Source organism: Carica papaya, chromosome 7 (genome assembly GCF_054855325.1).
Source record: "Carica papaya isolate Zhongbai chromosome 7, ASM5485532v1, whole genome shotgun sequence".
Lineage (NCBI taxonomy): Eukaryota > Viridiplantae > Streptophyta > Magnoliopsida > Brassicales > Caricaceae > Carica > Carica papaya.
Genome location: NC_142315.1, coordinates 4,427,298 through 4,447,750, shown reverse-complemented (window position 1 = coordinate 4,447,750; position 20,453 = coordinate 4,427,298). Strand labels below are relative to the sequence as shown.

The 20,453-nt window shown below is 33.0% G+C and overlaps 1 protein-coding gene across 5 annotated transcripts; it reads right to left on the bottom strand.

Annotated features, from left to right (window-relative positions):
• Positions 1-1,630: 1,630 nt before the first annotated feature.
• MEE18 (maternal effect embryo arrest 18) lies at positions 1,631-19,119 on the bottom strand. Of its 5 annotated transcripts, none has more exons than XM_088206838.1 (14): positions 18,740-19,117; positions 17,731-17,847; positions 13,375-13,495; positions 12,532-12,628; positions 12,279-12,322; positions 11,779-11,935; positions 10,333-10,404; positions 8,320-8,403; positions 6,328-6,429; positions 5,689-5,736; positions 5,314-5,439; positions 3,181-3,291; positions 2,059-2,269; positions 1,631-1,928 (listed from the first exon to the last, which is right to left on the bottom strand). In XM_088206838.1, the coding sequence occupies exons 1-13, from the start codon at positions 18,912-18,914 to the stop codon at positions 2,174-2,176; spliced, it is 1,350 nt and encodes a 449-aa protein (XP_088062964.1). In that variant the 5' UTR covers positions 18,915-19,117; the 3' UTR covers positions 1,631-1,928; positions 2,059-2,173. The 5 variants fall into 5 exon arrangements, with proteins under 5 accessions (XP_088062964.1, XP_088062963.1, XP_088062966.1 ...); XM_088206837.1 differs by having other exon boundaries at positions 13,375-13,507; positions 18,740-19,115; XM_088206840.1 differs by having other exon boundaries at positions 3,181-3,273; positions 13,375-13,507; positions 18,740-19,113.
• Between the last annotated feature and the right edge of the window lie 1,334 nt (positions 19,120-20,453).

Below are 20,453 nucleotides of genomic sequence, written 5' to 3'. Positions count from 1 at the left end.
AATCGGCATACAGCTATGTATGTATGTATATATATATATATATATATATATATAACGTTTGTAATAGATTAATATATGTAACCATCTGTTCATATTCTTGGTGAAGCATATGATGCATTAACTTGAATTATTATAAATAAAATTGAAATTAATAATTATATGGAATTATTTAAATTATATGAATGCCTTTGCTTGTTCATACAAAAATATTTAGAAGAACAAAATTGCACTTGATCAACAGGATCCTGATTTTATTGTTTTGTGAATATGGTATGTAGTTGTTCAATTTTATATTATATAGGTGATTGTTAATTTATATATACATATATATGTTATTTTTTAAAGATATATTTAACTACTTTGAGAATTTAGTAAGCGTATAATATACTTAGATTGAAAATATGATTATGTATTGATTACTAATTTTTAAAAAATAATTATATATGTTTTAGATTAATTATTATATTTACATATTAAATGTTAATATGTGTTTCTTGATATGACCCGTATATGAAATGTGTTTACGCAGTCAATAAATTTACTAATTGAGATGTGTGTGTGTGTGTGTATATATATACAAGTACTAATTGATGTGTGTGTGTGTGTGTGTGTAAATATGACTCCTACAACGAAAGTTGACGGCAAAGTGAGTCTTAAAGTATTATTTGTCGATTTGGGTTGACTCTGGTTTATTAGCAAAGCAAAGACCATGTTTGGCGTTTGAAGTAATTTTGTGTTTGATGAGTTTTGCCGCAAGTCATGGTGGAAGTCTTTACATGCAGTCAAGTCGATCTAGGGATTTATTTTAGAGGAATAATATGTATTATGATGGTCTGCATGGGCTGGTAATAATATAATTTTTTGTATACGTTTGCTTTGATTATGTTTTATTTTTCTTGAATTGATAGATTTTAATTACTTCATTTATAAAATTTTGTGATAACTTATATTTTCATACGTAATTAAATTGACCTAATGTTGAGACATAGTCATTGTCTTTCTATCTTAATTCACATACTTTTTCATTAAATTCTGTAATAAAATCTTATAATATTAAATTTAATTAATATCATTGATTTAACTTTATGATTATCTCAATATATGGAACAGTAATCCAATCATTCAAATAATGAAAAAGATATATTAGATTAACATACGTAACATATTACATTTAATTATCTAGTTAGTACTTAGTTAGATTATCAATCTATTGATTAACAATGTAATTAAGTAAAGTTACATAGACCTACAAACTTTAGGTTATATCTTATAATTAATCCGGTTGAGACACAAAAGTAATTCTTGCAATACCCTAATTTTGTTTGTACTAATTAATCTGGTCAACCCACTTTCATTTGTTAACCCCATTTTCATATTCCAAACATACCATAAATTTCTCCTCTTGTTCAATTCTCATGTTGGAAATGAAGATCCTTTTATTAAGTACATCTCCAAAACTCCTTCTAAGGAACTTAAAATAAGCTATTACCTTTAATAAATCTCACTTCAGATGTTTTTTCTCATGAACGCTTGTTTATTGGTGTGATATTCGCTATATATCAGCTTGTGAAAATACACTTCAGACCTTGTCAGAACCTATTTTCTCAAGAAACACTGCATAAATCTTCCATTCAGCAAGCATGACTATATACCAAATAGAAAACAAACTGTTCATACATACTACAAAATTTGCATAATGTCATGATACATTTATATATATGTATATATAATCTCAAGGACTGCAAATTGCAAAGTTGGACGCACCCTCTTTGTTATTTGGAGTCAGAAGTGGAGCATCAAACATAGAAGGCAATATGGTACAGCATTTTTCTGCAGTCAGCAGAAAAGTAGGATTTTGAAGGAGTTGCATCTTTTCCTCTCCAACCAGTTGTTCGAAAACAATCAACACAATACATAAGAGAGTTCACCTGCAAATCAGAAAATATCTTTATACATTTTCAATATTAATGCGAACAAAATTGCAGGATAATATTATTAGAATAACCAGATTTCGATTTTTGAATTAAGAAATGGCAATCAATTCCCTCTAACCTGTACCTTTGAGAAAGATCGTACCAAATAAACTTGAGTGGATATTCGATTAAAGTTCATCATACTTGATAAGGAAATTTGCTTGTACGATCAAAACTTTCTATGCTGCCATGTTATTTGCCTACTTTCTCCCCAACAGATTTGCAAGAGCATCTATTAACGACTTCGAGTCAAATACTATTCCAACTTTTGGATCATGTACAGAGTCAACTTTGATCTGCAAAGACAATATCAATATTCACATTCTTGTTTGTAGCCAATGATTATTGAATAATGGAACGAGGAATTGTTAAGAAAACAGAAGGCCCTACTTAGATTTCTTATATACAAATGGAAGGGGCAATAGTGATGGAAATCCCTTTTCAGGCCTAGAACGTTTAACATTTATGAGAAACCTGACTAATAAAGCAAGTTAAGAGACATTAGCATATTGGAAAATGTTCTTAACCAGAGGAGCCAAATAGTTCCACAAAATGGGGGAAGAAAATAAGTAAAAAATGGAAAATCTGCAAGAAGGAACTGGATATCAGCAATTCAACTTCAAAAGCAAGCAAAGATACTGGTAGTTTAACTGTACGTGGCATATGGCCTTCATCAAAATAAATTGAGTTGTTACATATTCACTAATTCATGTAAGCTTCGGAAACTGAAGCCAATTCATGAAATAGCTAGTTTAATTTTATAGGAGAAGAATAAAGAAAAGTTACAAGAAATCCCATAGATATCGGTACCCATTTGATGCAATTCTCATTCTATTATTTTCATTTAATTACGAACATATACTTCAAAGTAGAGTGATATAATAATTTCACTCCTAAATTGGATCCTTGGAAATAGGATTATAATTCTAGCTTAAAGAAGTATGGAATAGCATTTTTCTTAAAGAATTCAATGTACCAGTGGAAAGATGCAAACACGGAAATTATGATCCTCTGCTGCATCGTAAGAACACATTATTAACTTGGTAAAAAGAATATGAAGTAAAATAAACCAAAGGGACACCGAGAACTATGACCAATGAAGAAGCCAACTGGAAAAGGCTGTAAGGAAAATACAATATTATTCACTAACGGCACAAGCAATAACATAAAACTATGATGGCAAAAATCTTGGGAAAAGCATGCATACCACATCCAGAATTCCCCGGCCAGCCAAGCATTCATAATCTATAGGAATTTCACCATCTTTTGGCACCAGAAGAGTATTGATGTACTGTCTTGGCTGCATGGAACATGACAACTGCAATAAGCAAGAAATTCAAGAAGCAAAGTTTTTTTTTTAAGACAAGAAGATATTGTCATTAAATACAAAAAAATTGACCATGAGGGCACCAACGGGATGCCGCTCATTTACAAAAATCACAGACAAATCACAATGAAAGATCAACAAATTTCTTAGAGCCTTTCCATCAAAGACATGATGGTCCTTTAACAAAATATTCAAGATTTTTAAGATCAATAGCTATAATAGCAGACATGACACCTACTGATTTTCGAGTTAATCATCATCATGAAGATCTATAAACCGGGACCACAACACTCTCTCTAATTCATAAAAATCTGGACATATGCCTCCAAACCACCTGATCCATCAGCATCCAATTGGGGATTGGGGAGTTCCAATCTTGCCTATTATCAACTCTCCCTCTAAAAGTCTGGGCCAAAACTGGCACATTTATGTAAGCTCGTTAATCTCCTTATGTGAAGCAGAACAAGAATGTCCTAAAGCAGACAGATTTCGATAATAAAATATATTAATGTAATTATAACTTAATATATTATTAAGGCATTTAGCTTATTAAGGAACTAGCATCTAGATAGCTTATTTAGTTATTTTCTACAGTAGGTTCTAATTAATTAGCTAATTTTCTTATTTGATTGAATTCCTAGCTAGATTTAAAATCTTTTGTTAATCTAGTACTTATAAATAGGATACCCTAACTTAGTATTAGGTAAACTATTAATATGATGATTATACAAACAATGAGTCATTAATTTGATTTTTGAGATCCGACATCTTCAATTTTAGTTCTTGGTAAATTTTTCCAAGTATTTTGTTCAAGCTCTCTTTATCCTGTATCACTTTGTCAGAATAATTTTTGCAGCAGCCCCACGCTAAAAAAATGGAACTCCGAACTCTGACCTATTTCTTAACATGTTCAGGCTTTCTGGGGACTTAAAAGATAGCACAACCCTCAAATTTCTCCTCCTCCCACCTGCTACTAATTAACTCATCAAAACAATGCCATTAACACCAATCTCAAAACTTATGGGTGTAAGACCCATCTATCCACTCAGAAAACAAAGAGGGTGGCGATCGGAACTGACTCAGAGGAGCAATTTTTTGTGCCAATTCAGCATCATGTCCTCAAGCCTTAAAAGACACCCAAAAAATATGTCAATTAAGAGAAAAAGATGATGTTTTTCATCAAATTGACAAATCCAGGTGCCACCAAATAGTCAGATCAAAGAGCATCAGTCCATCCGCAATTCTTCAGCCTTCAATTCCTAAAGGTAAATTAAGTCATCACTGCACTCCTTTATGGACCCCTTCATCATAGCACTTTTCTGAAGTTATTTAGACCCCTCAAGTTCAAAGATACAATCCAATTAATCTCCACAAACATTGGCGCCTTCTATAACCAACAGCATCCTCATGGAACCTTTGTGCCTTCCGATCTCCGAACACTGACCTCTCTAGTATTTTATTTCATCTTAAAAAGAAGGATCTGATCCTCTCCTTCTGAACTGTAATCCAGGAGTCATGACCTCTGAGTTAAAGGGACTCACATGGAGATCTCAAAAGGCCACGTAACAACTACGTGTAAAAAGGATAAATCAAAAATTTGTTTCTAACTTAATTTTCAACAACCTAAAGAATATCTTGGATTTCTGCTCCCTGAACCATATCAAAGAGACTCTCTCTATACCGTTAAATGCTTTCTTGGAAAAAGGAAAAGGTAAAAACCGGGGAAAAAAAAAAGAAAAAAAAAAAGAGAAAAAGAGAACCAGAAATTCCCAACAGAGCTGTAGAAAAGATTCTCTCAATAGAAAAACTCTCTTATTGACTCTGATTGACTCTTATAGGAAAAAAGGGAAATTAATAAGCAAAGAATATTGCCATAAGAGGCGCTTCCATATTGGAAATAACTTAATTTTCATAACCAAAAGAATAGATATCTATATGTTTACCAAACATAACAAGAATTATTAATGAAAGTATGTGCAATCACAGCTAAACAAGCATAACTCCATCACTCACAGCGTTGTATAGACAGTTATGAGGATCTCCATGTGTCCGATTTAGAGCATCTGTAATGGCAGTTACAAAGCAAGATGCAGAAAAGCCACTTGTCTCACGATCATGAGTGCCATTCAACAAAAGTACCTAATATTGTGCGGAACAAGTTGATACAAACACATAGTAAGCTTCCTATTAATTATAGTGGCCTCTCATACTCAATCACTAATTAATGTAGGTGTTAAAGGAGGAAAAGAATTATGAACTTATGAAACTAAGATTCTCAGATGTGGCTAATTAAGATGACTACAAAGGTAGATGACACATAAATAAACAAGGAAGAAACTTTGTTAATAAATTTACCCAAAAACACCAAAATAGTTTTTCTTGTAGTACCTTGGGAACTGACCTAGAAGAAATAACCTCTCCAATACCAAGTAATACCTGAAAGTAAGAAATAGGTTGTTATCATTATTCCAGTTATCAGGTATCAGAAGATACAAAACATAAAGACAGTCCCAACTATTTTGCAGATTAAGCTTTTCGATGGTGAATATCGTGCCTGGACTCCTAAAACCCTATCCATAAACACACAAAAAAATGATTTACATATGAATATTATCAATTTTTTGGATATAAAGAACAAGGAGAACCCGACTAAGACATTCTTGATAACAACACTGCACGTGCTCACTGTTTGTCACATAATCACTTGGCATTATCAAGTGATTGTCACCCCAACCCCACGAATTACGTGCTCATCGAAAGTTGCAATTATATACTGGAACATCAAAAACACATAGACAAGTTTTTGCACCATAGACACACAATGTTCATACTGCATGACAAGCTTACAAAATAAATTAATAAATCTGACAATTATGAATTAAAGAGCATTATCTCATGGTAACTCAATATATAAGCCAATTATATTAAATACAAAGAGAAAGTAATTATATTACCATGATATCGGTAAATTCACAAAGGAAAGCGATTGCAACATAAAGCATGTGAATATGTTCAAGAAAATGTTACCAGAGATGGGCAGATGGAAGTAAAAAGAGATCCCATAGCATAAACAATGCAATCCACATTGCGCAACTGGTCTAGAACAGTTGGGTTCACAGCTGGGAAGACCTGGTTAAGTAACATAGTAAATAAACAAGATTGGCACTCCATCCATCATTGAGGCATGTTCTAGTAACATCAAAGAATGAGTATGAAAGACATTGAAGTTTCAGAAATAAAGGATGTGAGACTCTGAGCTTAGATGGGAGAGTGTATTCTCGTTGGTTTAGGAATGCCTTCCAAAGTTATTGTTCCAGTAGAGTAATATAAATACATGTGTGATTCTCTATTTTATGCATTGTTTCTGCATAACATATAATATTATCCCATACTTTTGACCTGAAAAAAGTCATGTCATTGATATTATCCAAACCTTGTGATTATGTTTATTTTTTCCGACCTGGTAATTATGGATAGTCAATCCCTCTAATAGTAAACTGAACTTTTTTATTTTTCTCTCTTTTCTAATTCTGATGTGATACATCCATGAATTAGCAATGGGCAATAACGTCAAAATACACTGAATGACAGTAGAAATTAAAAAGCTCAGCTTTTATGTTAAAATGATTTAGTAAATATTTCAGAAAAAAATGACATAGTAAAATATCAATAAAGAGCTAGTGCTTTCTTAGTTGTTCACATCATTACTTGTCTTTGAGATATTAATTCCTTTTCTCCCATTTTTTCATGGGAAACTCTTGAACACAAAAAGTATAATTGCTTTCTTAAATATAAAAATTAATAGTAAGAGAAAAGGAGTATACAAAGTGAATGGCGGAGGATTAGATACCCTCAGAAAAAGAAAAAAGAAAGGAAAAAAAGGAGATGGTTCAGCCTTGATGCAACAAAGACAAAGAGAGAATAGCGCAACATAAATGCTAAAGAAAAAAACAACTTTTAAATGAAGATAAATCATTATTTCTATTGATTGCTGAGCCGTAATGATATAAAGTTTACCATCATGACAGTTACAGGAAGATTCTACAATAAACATAACATCCCACAAACTCCTAAATATAAGTTCAGCATTTTTATCACAAACGGCTGTTTTACCCATTGGTTACCCCCTGCTCTCACCGTATGGGAGATTCAGGCTCAACACTTGCGAAGTGCAAGAGTTGAAAAAATAATTATCTGAGGGAGGACCATCCAATGCACCAAGAGACTCTAGACTCATTTATATACGCAAGACTGGAAGTTGAAATACCTTCATAACTCTGGTTGCAATATCATTTGCATCTTAACTTCAACTTTTCTAGTCTTATTTATTTTCTGTCTTTTATCTTTCTTCCTATGAGAAGGATAATGTGGTATCTTAGCTCCTATTGATTGGACAAGTTGACATCTCAATTACTACTGGTTAAGAGATGCACCACCTTACTCTCCATTGGTTCTTTTACGTATTAGATTTTGATTGAGTGGAAAGAGGCAAAAGAAACTGGCCAACTTGTGCCACATCTCGTTAGTCGAAAAATGGTGGCAATCCCAAGATGTCAAGTGGTCTTGTTTCTCATTGGTTCAAGCAGCTCCTTATTGGACTCATTTGTCAACAAGATGACTAATGGATTTTTTTAATAGAGTTGGTAAACTTATTAAGTTATCCAAATAGAATTTGAAGCCTCTTTCTTAAAATTAAGGTAACAAGTCCTTTCTTCTGTCCTTCTCTTTTTCTTTCTCCCTCTTTTCCTTCTGCTTTTCCACCACCTTTCTCTTGTCTTTCCCTGCTATTTCTTTCTTCTGTCCTAATCTTTTCTTTCTCCCTCTTAACATTTGGCTAGAACTGCAGCCAGTCAAAATATTTGTTAACACATTATAATTGTGAAAGCGCGTCCTACATCATTACCTCCTGTGAAATTTCTAGCAGCAAACATGTTTTCTCCAAAAGCAATATGCAAAAAGCATGTAAATAAATCAACAAAAATATTCTTATGCAACTCATGGGAGAAACAAAAGACTCACCTCATGTAGAAAATTATTGCCCTCACTTGACATGTAGAACACCCTCTTTATTCTTGAAGGAAGCACAGAGGCTGAAGAATTTTCCTACAATTAAAACTTACCACTTTAAGGAATGAGAAGGATATGAAACATAAGTACAAGGAATAGCAGCGACATACCTTACATGCACACAAAGACAGATATAAGTGAATATTACATACACTCAGAGTTGTACATGTGCATCTCAAATACACATGCATATCTAAATTCAAATTGAAATCTCAAGCACCAAAGTAATCTTAACCATCATCAGGTCCTTTTCAAGGATACATTAGAATAATCAATTGCTGCTCTGAGTTAAAATGTACAAAGTCATTTTGTTTGAAATCAGAAAGCAATATAAAAAGTCAATTACAAAAACTAGAGCTCACACCATAAAACCACCATTGCCATTACATCCCAGTAATTGCGATCACAAGGATCCATTATCTCCCAACCATTACAAGTTAGCAACTTCAAATTCCTAATGTGAAATTCACTAAATGGATGCTAGCTAAATGATTGATGCATAAAAATAAAGATCCTAAGTTGGGTAATTAGTGTCCAGGAGGTTTTCTATGTAATTATTATTTTTACTACTTTAACTACTTCCTATCATTAGTTATTTAGGCAATGTACGTAGATCTGGAAATGTACAGGGTGACACCTTCTTTGGGCTTTGTTTGGTGTCATTCAACTTTTTTTCTCTGAAGGAAAGGACAGCTTTTTGAGGTTTATTAGGATTTAGAATTTTCTTTCCACTTTTGTTCTTTTGGTATTTTCCTCATTAGTTGCAATTAGTGCCTATATAAGGTTATTAACCTATACACAGTAAACAATGTTGAATTCAGAACTATTTTACTAGGCTTTTTATTCCATGTTATCTCCTTATTGCTCTTTCTATGATTCTTGTTTCTTCCACCCTATTTAACTTGTTTGTCTCTTCCCGTGCACCTTAATCTTGGATTTACTTTAATCTTTCTCCTATTTCTGTTTTCTCATCTAAATTTCCTCTCATTCCCTACTATAGTAGGATAAACTAGTTTCTAACCCTCTTTGTCAGAATACCATCAAACAATTCCAAACAGTCCTAGCAGCCTGAAAAATGAAATGAAAATAAAGATAAAATGCAGACTCAAACTCACCATCGACAACTTAAAATCTTCAGCGATGGTTGAATGTTCATTAACACCACACAATAGCTATTCTCAGACAAGTCCGACCAACCTATACCAGGAACCTTGACAGCAGAAATCGCTAGAAAGCACAATTTTTTACTCAAAAAAAATGATGAACAACCTCAGTCGTTGCTAGATCTCCAACTTCTCGACCACCACAAGTGACACCGACTAGTATTGTACAATCGCCACTTCAAGCCAAATTGTCCTGTGAGATGCTGACTCTCTTCATGAAATACTTCTCCTTTACGGAATGTTTATATGAAGCTATCTACTTAGATGTCTTTAGTTCCAACATATTGCATGGACTATGTGCACTATTGATGGCAAATTTATTATCTGAGTGGAGCTTCATAGGCCCCTTTTATTTTAAGGAGCAATGATTATCTTCCACCATAATAAATCACAAACTCCATCTGCCATGACTCTCAATTTATCTTCAGCACTGCTCATTTACTTCCATATATGTACAACATTCACTCATTTATTTAACAGCTAAGAAATCATGTTCAGCCCCTAATTTCTCTTTGGTTATAATTTGGATTAATTGATTCCTAAATCCTAGGATTCCCAGATTTCAAAATTGATTCTAAGGTTAAATTTTCTTGATTAGGCACACCTTTGTTATATGAATACTGAACGCGTATCCTTTATTTGTTAAGAAATATTTTACTTTTTTTCCACACTTCTATTTTCTCACCTAAATTTCCTTTAATTCTCTAGTAAGGTTTCAATCCTATATCACCGATTATCATCAGAAATGAGAAAGAATTAAAAACATTATCAGCTGAAAACATGAGAAAAAAATACTGGTTACCTTATCAATTGGTTGCACAGAGCCATTTGTTGGATGAGAAATTTCATTCTGACCCCGTATCATAGTCCCATCCTACACATAAGTTTAAGAATGAAATGAGTGCAAGAAACAGGGAAGGATTCTAGAGATTAACATTCTTATTATAATGACTAACACCATAGTCCATCATCCGAAAGCATTGGTGCTTTTGAAGTGAGTGCTTCAAAAATTATTAGCATCACTTTTCGTCAAACACTTCCAATGAATTTTGTAAGGTGTCGCAAGCTCCTAATATTGAAACGTTCACAATGATTATGGGCTATCGCCTCTCAGGCCCCAGATATTACAAATAGAGACCTCTTGGCCCACCATCCAACACATCAATTTGTAGCTGTAGGGGGCTCATCATCCAAAATTGTTAACTGAGTTGTGCTTTTGTTATCAGTAAGTAGGTTTGTACCCTCACATTCGGTAAAACACTATGAACATGAGTATGATATAAATTTTCCACAAGCACCTAGACTAAAGGTCAGTTTAACTTGACTAATATCTATGCTGTGAGCTGCTAAAGTACTATAAAATAATTGTTAGTAAAAACAGTTCTAAAGTGAAATTAGTATAGCATTCAACAAAATTTGTAATAAAAAGTACTTTTAAAATAAATGGGATATTTATGTTTAATAATTTTTAGATTACTAATAAATATTAAAATGATAAAAATTGCATAAAAATAAAAAGTAATAATCATACTACTTAAATAATATTCCCTTAAAACTGTTCTAATAATTAGACTTTAAATATATTTTTTATTTTAATTATCTTATTTACTTTTTAATATAAATATGAATTTTAAATTATCATTATTTGATTTCAAAATAAATTATTTAAATAATTCATAATAAAACAAGTAATAATCATTTGCTATTATATTTTTATTTTAAAACAATGAATAATATATTAAAAAATATAAAATTAAGGAATATACTAATAAAAAATATACTGATCTCCCAACACACATGTCATACTTCAGAAGTATCTGTTTCAGCTTTTGATCTCACCTTTATCAAAATCAAAAAATGGAAGCTATATTTACCTATAAACCAATTTTTTAGTATTTGGCTAGAATTCTGCTTTTTAGCAAAAAAAGCAGAGGCGGGAGCCTGGCCAAACAATCACTAATAAATTTCCCCCAGCTTCTTTGACTAGAACAGTATTAGCAACGACGGTAGTACAGCAAAATATTGAATCAGATACATTCTTCATTGATTGTTAGCATGTCCAATCAGGTAAAAATATTCTCAATGAACCATATTAGGGAGACATGAAAGTAGGTGGTTCTACAAAACTTAATGTATCATATCTGAAGATCTTGGAGAAAAACTACTGAAAGGTTAAGAAGGCTAAATATAAAATTTGTTAGCAAAAGAATAAATATGTGTATATGGAGAGAGTCATTGTTAATAATACCCATAATTCACATCCTAATGTAAGCCTGTCATTAGTTGAAATCACAGGGAGAACCAGGCTTTCAGAAGGAATATCTGAAACGCGCGAGAACAAAAAAATTGCAGCATCCAAAGACTGAAAGAATATTCTTGCTCCTGCAAAGAAAAAATTTCCTATGCTGCAAAATGACAGCATAAGCAAGTAAAAATAAATCAGAAAAAATAAATACATGAAGTGACTGCAACTGAGCAATGGAGCAAAATTACAAAAATCTGGTCAGCAAAATGTCTCAAAACACGGCCAGGGAGGTTGTTTTCTGATTAGCTTTTGCAAAAATGATATAATATATAAATTTTGCAAGAATGATACAGCAAAATGTTTGCTGCCAAACTACTACTAAAGAATAAACAACAGGAAGTATAATTCAACCAAGTATATCTAAGATTATATTCATCATAATTTGCAGGATACGACATATCTATCTGAAACAATAAACTAGAAACAATCAAAAGTAGAAGTACCTGCCATTACTGAAACAAAATGATTCACTAGGCCGGCGGAGGACCTGCATTTGTAGAGTCTATCTTAGTTTCATATCAAGCATTATTTTAGAATCTTTACGAGATTATTCTGGAAGCAGGAAAGCAGAAAATGCTTTGTAAAATAGATCACATGTGCGTGTGAACAGGAGAATGCATTGGGCCAAAAACCAGAGCAGATACAAAACATGAATTACAAGTAAAACACTCAAACTGAGTCTCCTAAGAAGCTTACCTCGTTCTGAAAATACACCAGAAAAGCTAGAATTGTTTCCCTATAGGGCCTTGATACACCTTCCCATAAAGAATGTTTCCCTTCCACAATATCATACCTGTCAAATTCCCAACTCAGCACACTATTACTCAGAAACCCCCACCACAGTCACACCTAGCAAATCAATGAAAGAAATTCAGAATATAATATATGATGGCCAAACGGTATGACATAGGAGGACATTGACATTTTTCATTATTTAAAGGATTTAAAAGAATAAAATATTATTTTTATTAAAAAATTAGGGGAAAAGTAGTGAGAAAAGATATACAATAATGGAACATGTCTACAAATAACACATAAGATTACATGTTAAATTTCACAGCTTTCTTATATATTAAATTTTACAGTTTACTTACATACTAATTTTTAGTTTATGAATTTTTGCATGTGCAATGTATGATATTGCAGGTCAAATTGAAACATAGCACCGGTAAAAATTCGCAAACTTGAGTCTACTGTCGGTTATCTACTTCATTAGCAAGTTCAATTTGCTAATGTGGCTTCATCAACTGCTTTCCATAAGCTAATGTGAGGAGAAATGGAAAAAATATATGAAGAGAAGATATTTGTGAAAGAAATTAAATAAAAAAAAGTATAAATAAACATGCGCAATAAGCCATTTAGAGGATGAAACAGAAAGAACATGTAAATTGAAACAATTGCTACATTATGACCTAGACAAAGGAGGATAAGCTTAAATGTAATCAAGACTAACTTTAAATAGGATATCCAGAACATTCATTAGCAGACATAATCTCCGCAGCTTACTATAATTTATAAAAAATATCAACGATAAATTACCATTCTGCTTTTGCCTTCTTCACATCTATAGGCAAACGATGGCCAAGTAATCTTCGGACAGCAAGAGCCTCAGAAGTACTTTGGTCAGACAATCTCAAACATCTCGATCTTATGTCCCCAACTGCAGGACCACCTAAAACACATTTACCCAGTTAATCTCCGGTCATATAAAGAAAATATTTTTTGAGTTTTTCTGTTCTTATGATAGATAACTCTATAAATACCATATATTATTTCTTCAACATAATAATCAGAGCAATACCATAATAATATTTTATTTTATTTTTCTAGCATGTATCTTAGTGCAGAGTAACTCCCATTTGTTTAATTCCCATTGCTCTTCCTCAACGGCTACACTATTTGTAATTAATTGTAGCTTTCTTTCTCTTATTCCTAAAACTTGTATATATACGGATGTATTATTCAATGAATTTTGATTCGATTTTAGTCCAGAATTTTGAGTTTAGAAATGGGTAGAGGGTGAATGCCACATTCCCGGTAGAAAGGAAAAATTTTCACATTGCCGCATCTCTGATTCTTAAGGTAGCATGCTAATTGTTTGGGGGTACCAGAGTTGTTACGAGAATGGATGTGCTCGAAGGATCCTTCTCTTTGTCTGTTATAGTAGACGTGAAAGGGAAAAGATCTTGGTCAACAAATTGTGTTTATGGGCCACCGACCACTATATACTGGAACTAATTCTGGGAGGAACCGTCCTGTCTTTTAGGATTATGTAATCCACATTGGTGCACTGAGGGTGATTTGAATTCATGTAGGTCTCCCCACAAAAAACTTGGGGAAGGGAGACAAGGATATGAGAGATTTTAATGCCTTTAAATAGGACTTTTGAGCTGTGGGACTTACTGGTGAGTAATGCCCAATTTACCTGGACAGTGGTTAGAAGAGAAAGAATTTCATCCCGTATTGATCAATTTTTCGTATCATCATGTTGGGAGGATAAGTTCCCTGACTTTGTACAGGAAATACCATGTCTAGTATCTGATCACTTTCCAATTATTCTGGATTTCCAATGGGTGAGTTGGGGATCCCACCCCTTTCAGAATATGGGCTCAGGATCCTGAGTTTTTAGAGAGAGTGAAGGAATGGTGGCAGGAGGATCTGATTAGATGTGGGAAGGGTTCAAGTTTAGGCATGAGCAAATAAGTTTTTGGCAACACTAGGAAGAAGAAAGGCAGACATCCTTGAGAAGCTAAAGTTTTGGATAATTTGGCTTCCAAAAATACAATTTCCCCAAGCCAAACGTCTAGGATGATCGAAATCAATAATGAACTCGAGGAGATTTGAATAAAAAGGAGCAAAAGTACAGACCAAAAATTAGGTTAAAAGGACTAAGAAGGGTGATGCTAATACCAAGTTATATCATAGAGTAGTTAATGGTAGGTTAAAACTATAGTTCTGTTTGTAATTCACTTTCCTAATCCTTTGTCCTTCTCCCTTATTTTTGCCCTATCACTAGTGATTACTCCCGATCCGAAGCACCCCTTTTCCATTCATAGAGAAATCCAAACGTCAAAATGAATAAAAAGGCCATCATGAACCAAAATCCAAACGGATCAATCTTGTTGGGAGGTACTGCCCAAGGAAAGAAAAAGGTGAATTCCGGATCAAGGATAATAAATAAAATTGAAACAAGATAGAATCGCATATCGAAACGACTTCTGGCATCACCGGAAGGATTGAAACTACATTCGTAGGCCGACAATTTATCTGGATAGGTCGAACTATTGGAAGATAATAGAAAAGGAAGACTGAGTAGGATCAAAGAAACTAGCGGACTAATCACTAAATAGATACAAATAGGTGCAAATTCTGACATCACCGCAGCCCACTTGGTTTTCTCGCTCTGCTCCCCCCCCAAAAAAAAGAAAGAGAGACTGATTCTGACGAATCCAATTCAGGAAGACGGAAATCGCTGGTTAGGAAGGTCCAACCAAGAAAGGCATGGGAGTCTTTGGGCATTACTGGGACTACTAAGTCAAGCTTGGGTTGAGTTAAGTAAAAACTGACTACCTCCCTCACTGCACACTTTCTATATATCTGTCCCCATTATGGGCTGCATGCTATCTCCGATAGAGCAATGGGAGGTTACAATTCCAAAGGAACTCTTTTTTTTTTTTTTAGAATCAATCTTTATACATAGGAACTTTCAATGTACTGGGCCGTTACTTATATAAAAATAACAGCTTTGATTTTTGTGCTTGCTTGTTTAATATAGTCAATCTTTTGTTCAATCTTTTGCTTTCCCGGAACACTAACGAAGTGACTTAAAAATGATTCTATAATAAATAGAAGAAAACAGCATATTTGGTGAAGCAAAGAGCAGTTCGGTCAAAAGTATCTACCACACACTCAATCCAATGAGCAAGCACATAAGCAATGAATAGGTCAATTATTCAATAAAGTATTTTGAGACTATTATCAAATTTTTCGATATGTAATGCAATCAAACTCTTAAATGTTATGATACTTGAGATTTATTAGATACGATCTCCACAAAACCCTAGATAAATGTATTGGTTTTTATGCCCAAATACTTAAGTAGGCACATTAATCCTATTTGTCCTACCTTACACAATAAGCACCATGATAATAAAAATATCACATTGTCGAGTTACTAAAATAAGTATATTATCCATCCAAGCTAATATGTATAGTTGGAGATGTCATTATGTTGAAAGATTAAGTCATTTAACTGTCTTTCAAAACAAAATTGTTCAACTATAGGAATTGAAAGAAGTTCTTGCAACAATCCTCACGAATGACAAGTTTCCTACTTCTATTTCCTGAACTTACTAGGGTTTTAAAATTGGAAAAAGTTTCCAACTTTCTTCCACTTTAAGTGCTCGGTTGTGTTTAACTACAATGAAGAGAAATTTATCAAGTCTAACATCTACTGAAGATGACATGTTCTCTTTCTTGATTTCCACATACTGGAAAATTTTTCATCAAAGAACAGTATAGTGCAATTTTGGTGAAGAAGACTACAAATGCAAGAAGACCATGTCAAAAGAGAACATGTATCAAACCTTTTTTAAAAAAAATAAATGTATTAAATCTTAAAACTAGTCTAGAAGAGGCTCAGTCAGTATGGGTGAACCAGTGTCTTTTTACAAAAACAAAAAAAGATTTTATGCTTTTTATTAATTAGTTTTCCTTTTCTATTAGCATTAGCATTTATTAGTTTAATCCTATTTGGCAAATGTTACTTGTAAAACACTGCAAGTGCCTACATAATCTCACTTTTTAAAACAGTTCAGTTATTCAATGAAGATTTCTTTGAGAATTTTCTCAATTTTCTAATGAGTAATGTGATCAAATCCTTAAGTGCGATGTTTAAGAATTATTTGGTGTGATATTTAAGAAATCCTAGGTGTAATGTTTAGGTTTCCTCCCTAATTGTCCGAGTAGAAAAATTAACTCTACTTTTATCTTACATCAAAACTACATCAACCAACAGATTTGACAAGTGCCAGGAGTGAGAATACTTCTGAATGCCGGGGTAGTCCTCATCAACATGAGTTCTTAACACTAGAAGGGATGGTCCAGATCCTTCTTTCTTCTCAAACACAGGCAATTAAATGCCTCAGCCAGCCTGGAATTGGAGTTAGATGGGCAAAGGTCTTTGTTTTAATTATGATGAAGTGTTTACACCGGATCACCAGTCTAAGAAGCATTAGTAGCCAGAGGCTTTAGAAGATCAATTAGAGTTTGCAACATAATAGGGCATTTTAGATTCTCGTGAATCTGAACTTCATCACAAAGATTGTAGTTCCAACCTTTGCACTTGAGGAAAAGAGCCTAGTAAGAGAGGGGAGTAATACTTTGATCCTAGCCACCAGTTAATCGGCAACTTCTTACAAACGGATAATCTTAATCAGAGCAGTATGTCTGTTTATTTGTGAAGACAACTTTCTGAATAGTATCTTATAGATTAGGGATTTTACTGTTTTTATTATTGTCAATTACATATCAGTAGTCCATTTAAAATACACTTGTTAGACTTACTATTTGTTAGGAATAGTAACAAGCAGTTATTCTTCTTCTTGTTGTAAGTTGTAAAAGGCTGTTCTGAAATTATGCAGAGAAAATTTACAAAGTTTCTTGAGTACGCAACTCTAGGAGATCTTAGGTCCTCTCCAGCGAGCTCCAATAATTTTAGTTCAAATAGGTCAGGAAAAGGGAGGAAGAATCAGAAGCATTCTGGTATGTCCAGTTCAATTTTAGTGCACAAGGCACTAACAATTAGATTTAGGAACAGGAGCAAATCAAACTGATCTATGTATGTATTTGTGAGTGATGTGCGCTTGTGTGGCTTTTGATCGTTACGAAAGTTACCAAGAACACGAACAATCTCAGCTGTACTTCCTCCATCATCAGAAACAGGAAGGACATGGGCAACACGAGTTGTTAACCTCCGGAGCTCTTCAACAACACCATTAAATCCAGTGCCACCTACATCAACATTACACTAATTGAAAAACTTTTCTGGAACCAAGCTTGGATTTACATCATTTCTTTTTAAAGAATAATATTAATAACATTGCAGTTAAGAGAAAAATAATTTAAGAGAGCTGAACTTCCAATGTTTAACAGGTTCTTGGGGATCTTGTAACAAAAAGAAATATAATACAACAAACAATATGCAGGACAACTCATAGGCAAAATTCATCAAACATCCCCTATAATCTTTATATTTCATCACATGAATTTTGTTCCTTCACTTGAAACGTACAAGCAAGTACCAATACTGAGTTTTAAACTTGCATGCAAAACTCCTTTTGGCAAGAACAGAGAGTTAACAGGCAATACCATACCTAAAGGAAGAACACATAAATTATGCAACCTACCTGAGTTAAAATGGATCACGTTGGTGTAGTCCCATTTCTGTAATCATTATTATACTTTAACGTCCTCAATATTAGATCAATCAAGATAAAAAGTTCTTAGGAACACATTTTACCATCACTACATTAATAAGGTAAACACAAAACAGCGAGTACCTGAAATTTTCATTAGAATTCTGAATTTAATTAATCTAACAATGTTTAATTCCATTAATCTTATAATACATCAAACCTTCTTCACTAAACTAAAAATGACCCTAATTCTTTAAATTCCTAACTTCTCATAATCACCTCTAATTCAAAATCTGAACTCCCCGTCAAAGCAAAAATGTGCATGTAATTTAAAGTATTAATTTACCAGTTCCCTGTCAACATTATGTGCATTACTAGGTGAAAAAATAATTCAATTCTTCAAAGATATCCTGCACAAATATATGTAGAATACGAGAAAAACAGAGAAGAATCAAGAAGCATCCTCTGCTTGTTTCGTTCGTAAATACCTGAGAAAACGAGCAATGAGGGCAGGTCGGGTGCAGCTGCGGAGGAGGAGCAACGGAAACGAGAAGCCATTGGAACGAAGAAAGGTCTGGAAGGAAGATGTTGGCAACAGAATCGAAAAGGCGAGACAGGAAGCTTGGATAAAACGGGACCTGACGAACACCAACTGTCCGCCATATTCCCGCAATTACTCCAGATTTTTTCGCTTTTGGTATATAAATAAATAGACACAAATATTTGCGATTAAGAAAGGAAAGTATCGAATTCGAACCACCAACAGTATAATATATATATATATATATCTATATGTATACATAAAGTTCTTGGCGGATCTCCGGTCTGGCTAAGGGTTGACCTTTCCTTTCCACCTGCTATGTAAGTTTTTTTTTTTTGTTTCTTTATTTTTTGGATATATTAAGTATATACCCATCTGTCCAAGTTTTAAAATAAATAAATAAATTATAATTTACAAATCTCTTTAGTTTTTTTTTTTTTTTTTTTAATCTTTTTAATTACCAATATCTTCAATAATATTTTATTTTAAAAGCATTTCGCATACTAGCAGACGTAAAGGTCAAAAAAAAAAAAATTAGTGAAAGAAGTCGAAAAAGATACAAAATATTGAGTGACAAGCACAAGTGTAAATAAATAAAAAAATAATTAATGAGTGACAAAAAAGTATTATGTATAATTATTATTCTAATTTTTACGTGGCAAGATCTACTAATGGAACTTTGCATTTACAAGAACAAATGTTTCAAGAGGGATAAATTAGACACGTACCAAATAATGTAGAAAAATCAATCATAAGAAATTAACCAATGGAAAGATCAAAAGCAATAGCTATTCATTTTATCAATTATAAGGCTAGGCGTGCGAGAGTTTGCATTAATAATTATTTTTGTATGATAGCCTCATTTTCAAGTATGTAACATTTTGAAATTCAAGAACTACTGAAGATGTTTTCAACTGCTGTTTAAGATACGAAAAATGAAAGAGAAGGGGGATCGTAGAGAAAAAGAAAGACAATAAAGTTGATAGAAAAAAATAAAAATAAAAATACGATTGTTATAGTATTAGAAATTAATGATGTTGTAATTGATATTTTTATGATGAAGTTTGGTAAAAATTCTTTTATTTTGGGTGGTAAGTTATTGCATATGTGGTGTTGCACTCCTGTACTGTACATGATTGAAAATAATGTTGGATAGTAACTATAATAACCCTACCGTGATTCTCTGTTTATTTTTATGTACAGCTTAAATTGTTTACTACTACATTGTGCATGTTTACATTAATAGTTTTCATAGTCTTCTCGATTATCTGGGATATTTGGTCCCTTCCTTCATGATTTATCTGATTATCCGATTACTCAGTTATTGGTTATGATAAATTAAATTGCTTGCTTAAATGTCATTTTATTGATTTGTGAATATACAATGAAATATTGGTATTATGTGATTAGTTGTTTTGTTTGATGAAAATCTGTATGTAAAAGACTTATTAGGTACCCGAAAAATGACAGAGAATGCTGGTACATAGGGAACCCTACCATGAATATTACCAATAAGGTTTTGGAGATATAGTTCATGCTCATACCGGACGAGATATTGAAGCGATAGAATGTTTGGCGCTCATTATCGATCGTGGTATGGGACGGTCGGTTAATTGTCTAAATTAGATATTGGATTTACGAGTAAATGGACATCCCTATAA

Bases quoted from the DNA above. Each gene is read 5' to 3' on its own strand.
- MEE18 (XM_088206837.1), bottom strand. From the start codon at position 18,914: ATGGCGGACAGTTGGTGTTCGTCAGGTCCCGTTTTATCCAAGCTTCCT. The intron at 13,508-17,730 runs GTAACTTTCGTA...AATGTGTTTTAG, and splicing joins TGAGATTGTTCGTGTTCTTG to GTGGTCCTGCAGTTGGGGAC. The intron at 10,405-11,778 runs GTATTATTAACA...ACTTATGTGTAG, and splicing joins CATTAGGATGTGAATTATGG to GATGGGACTATGATACGGGG.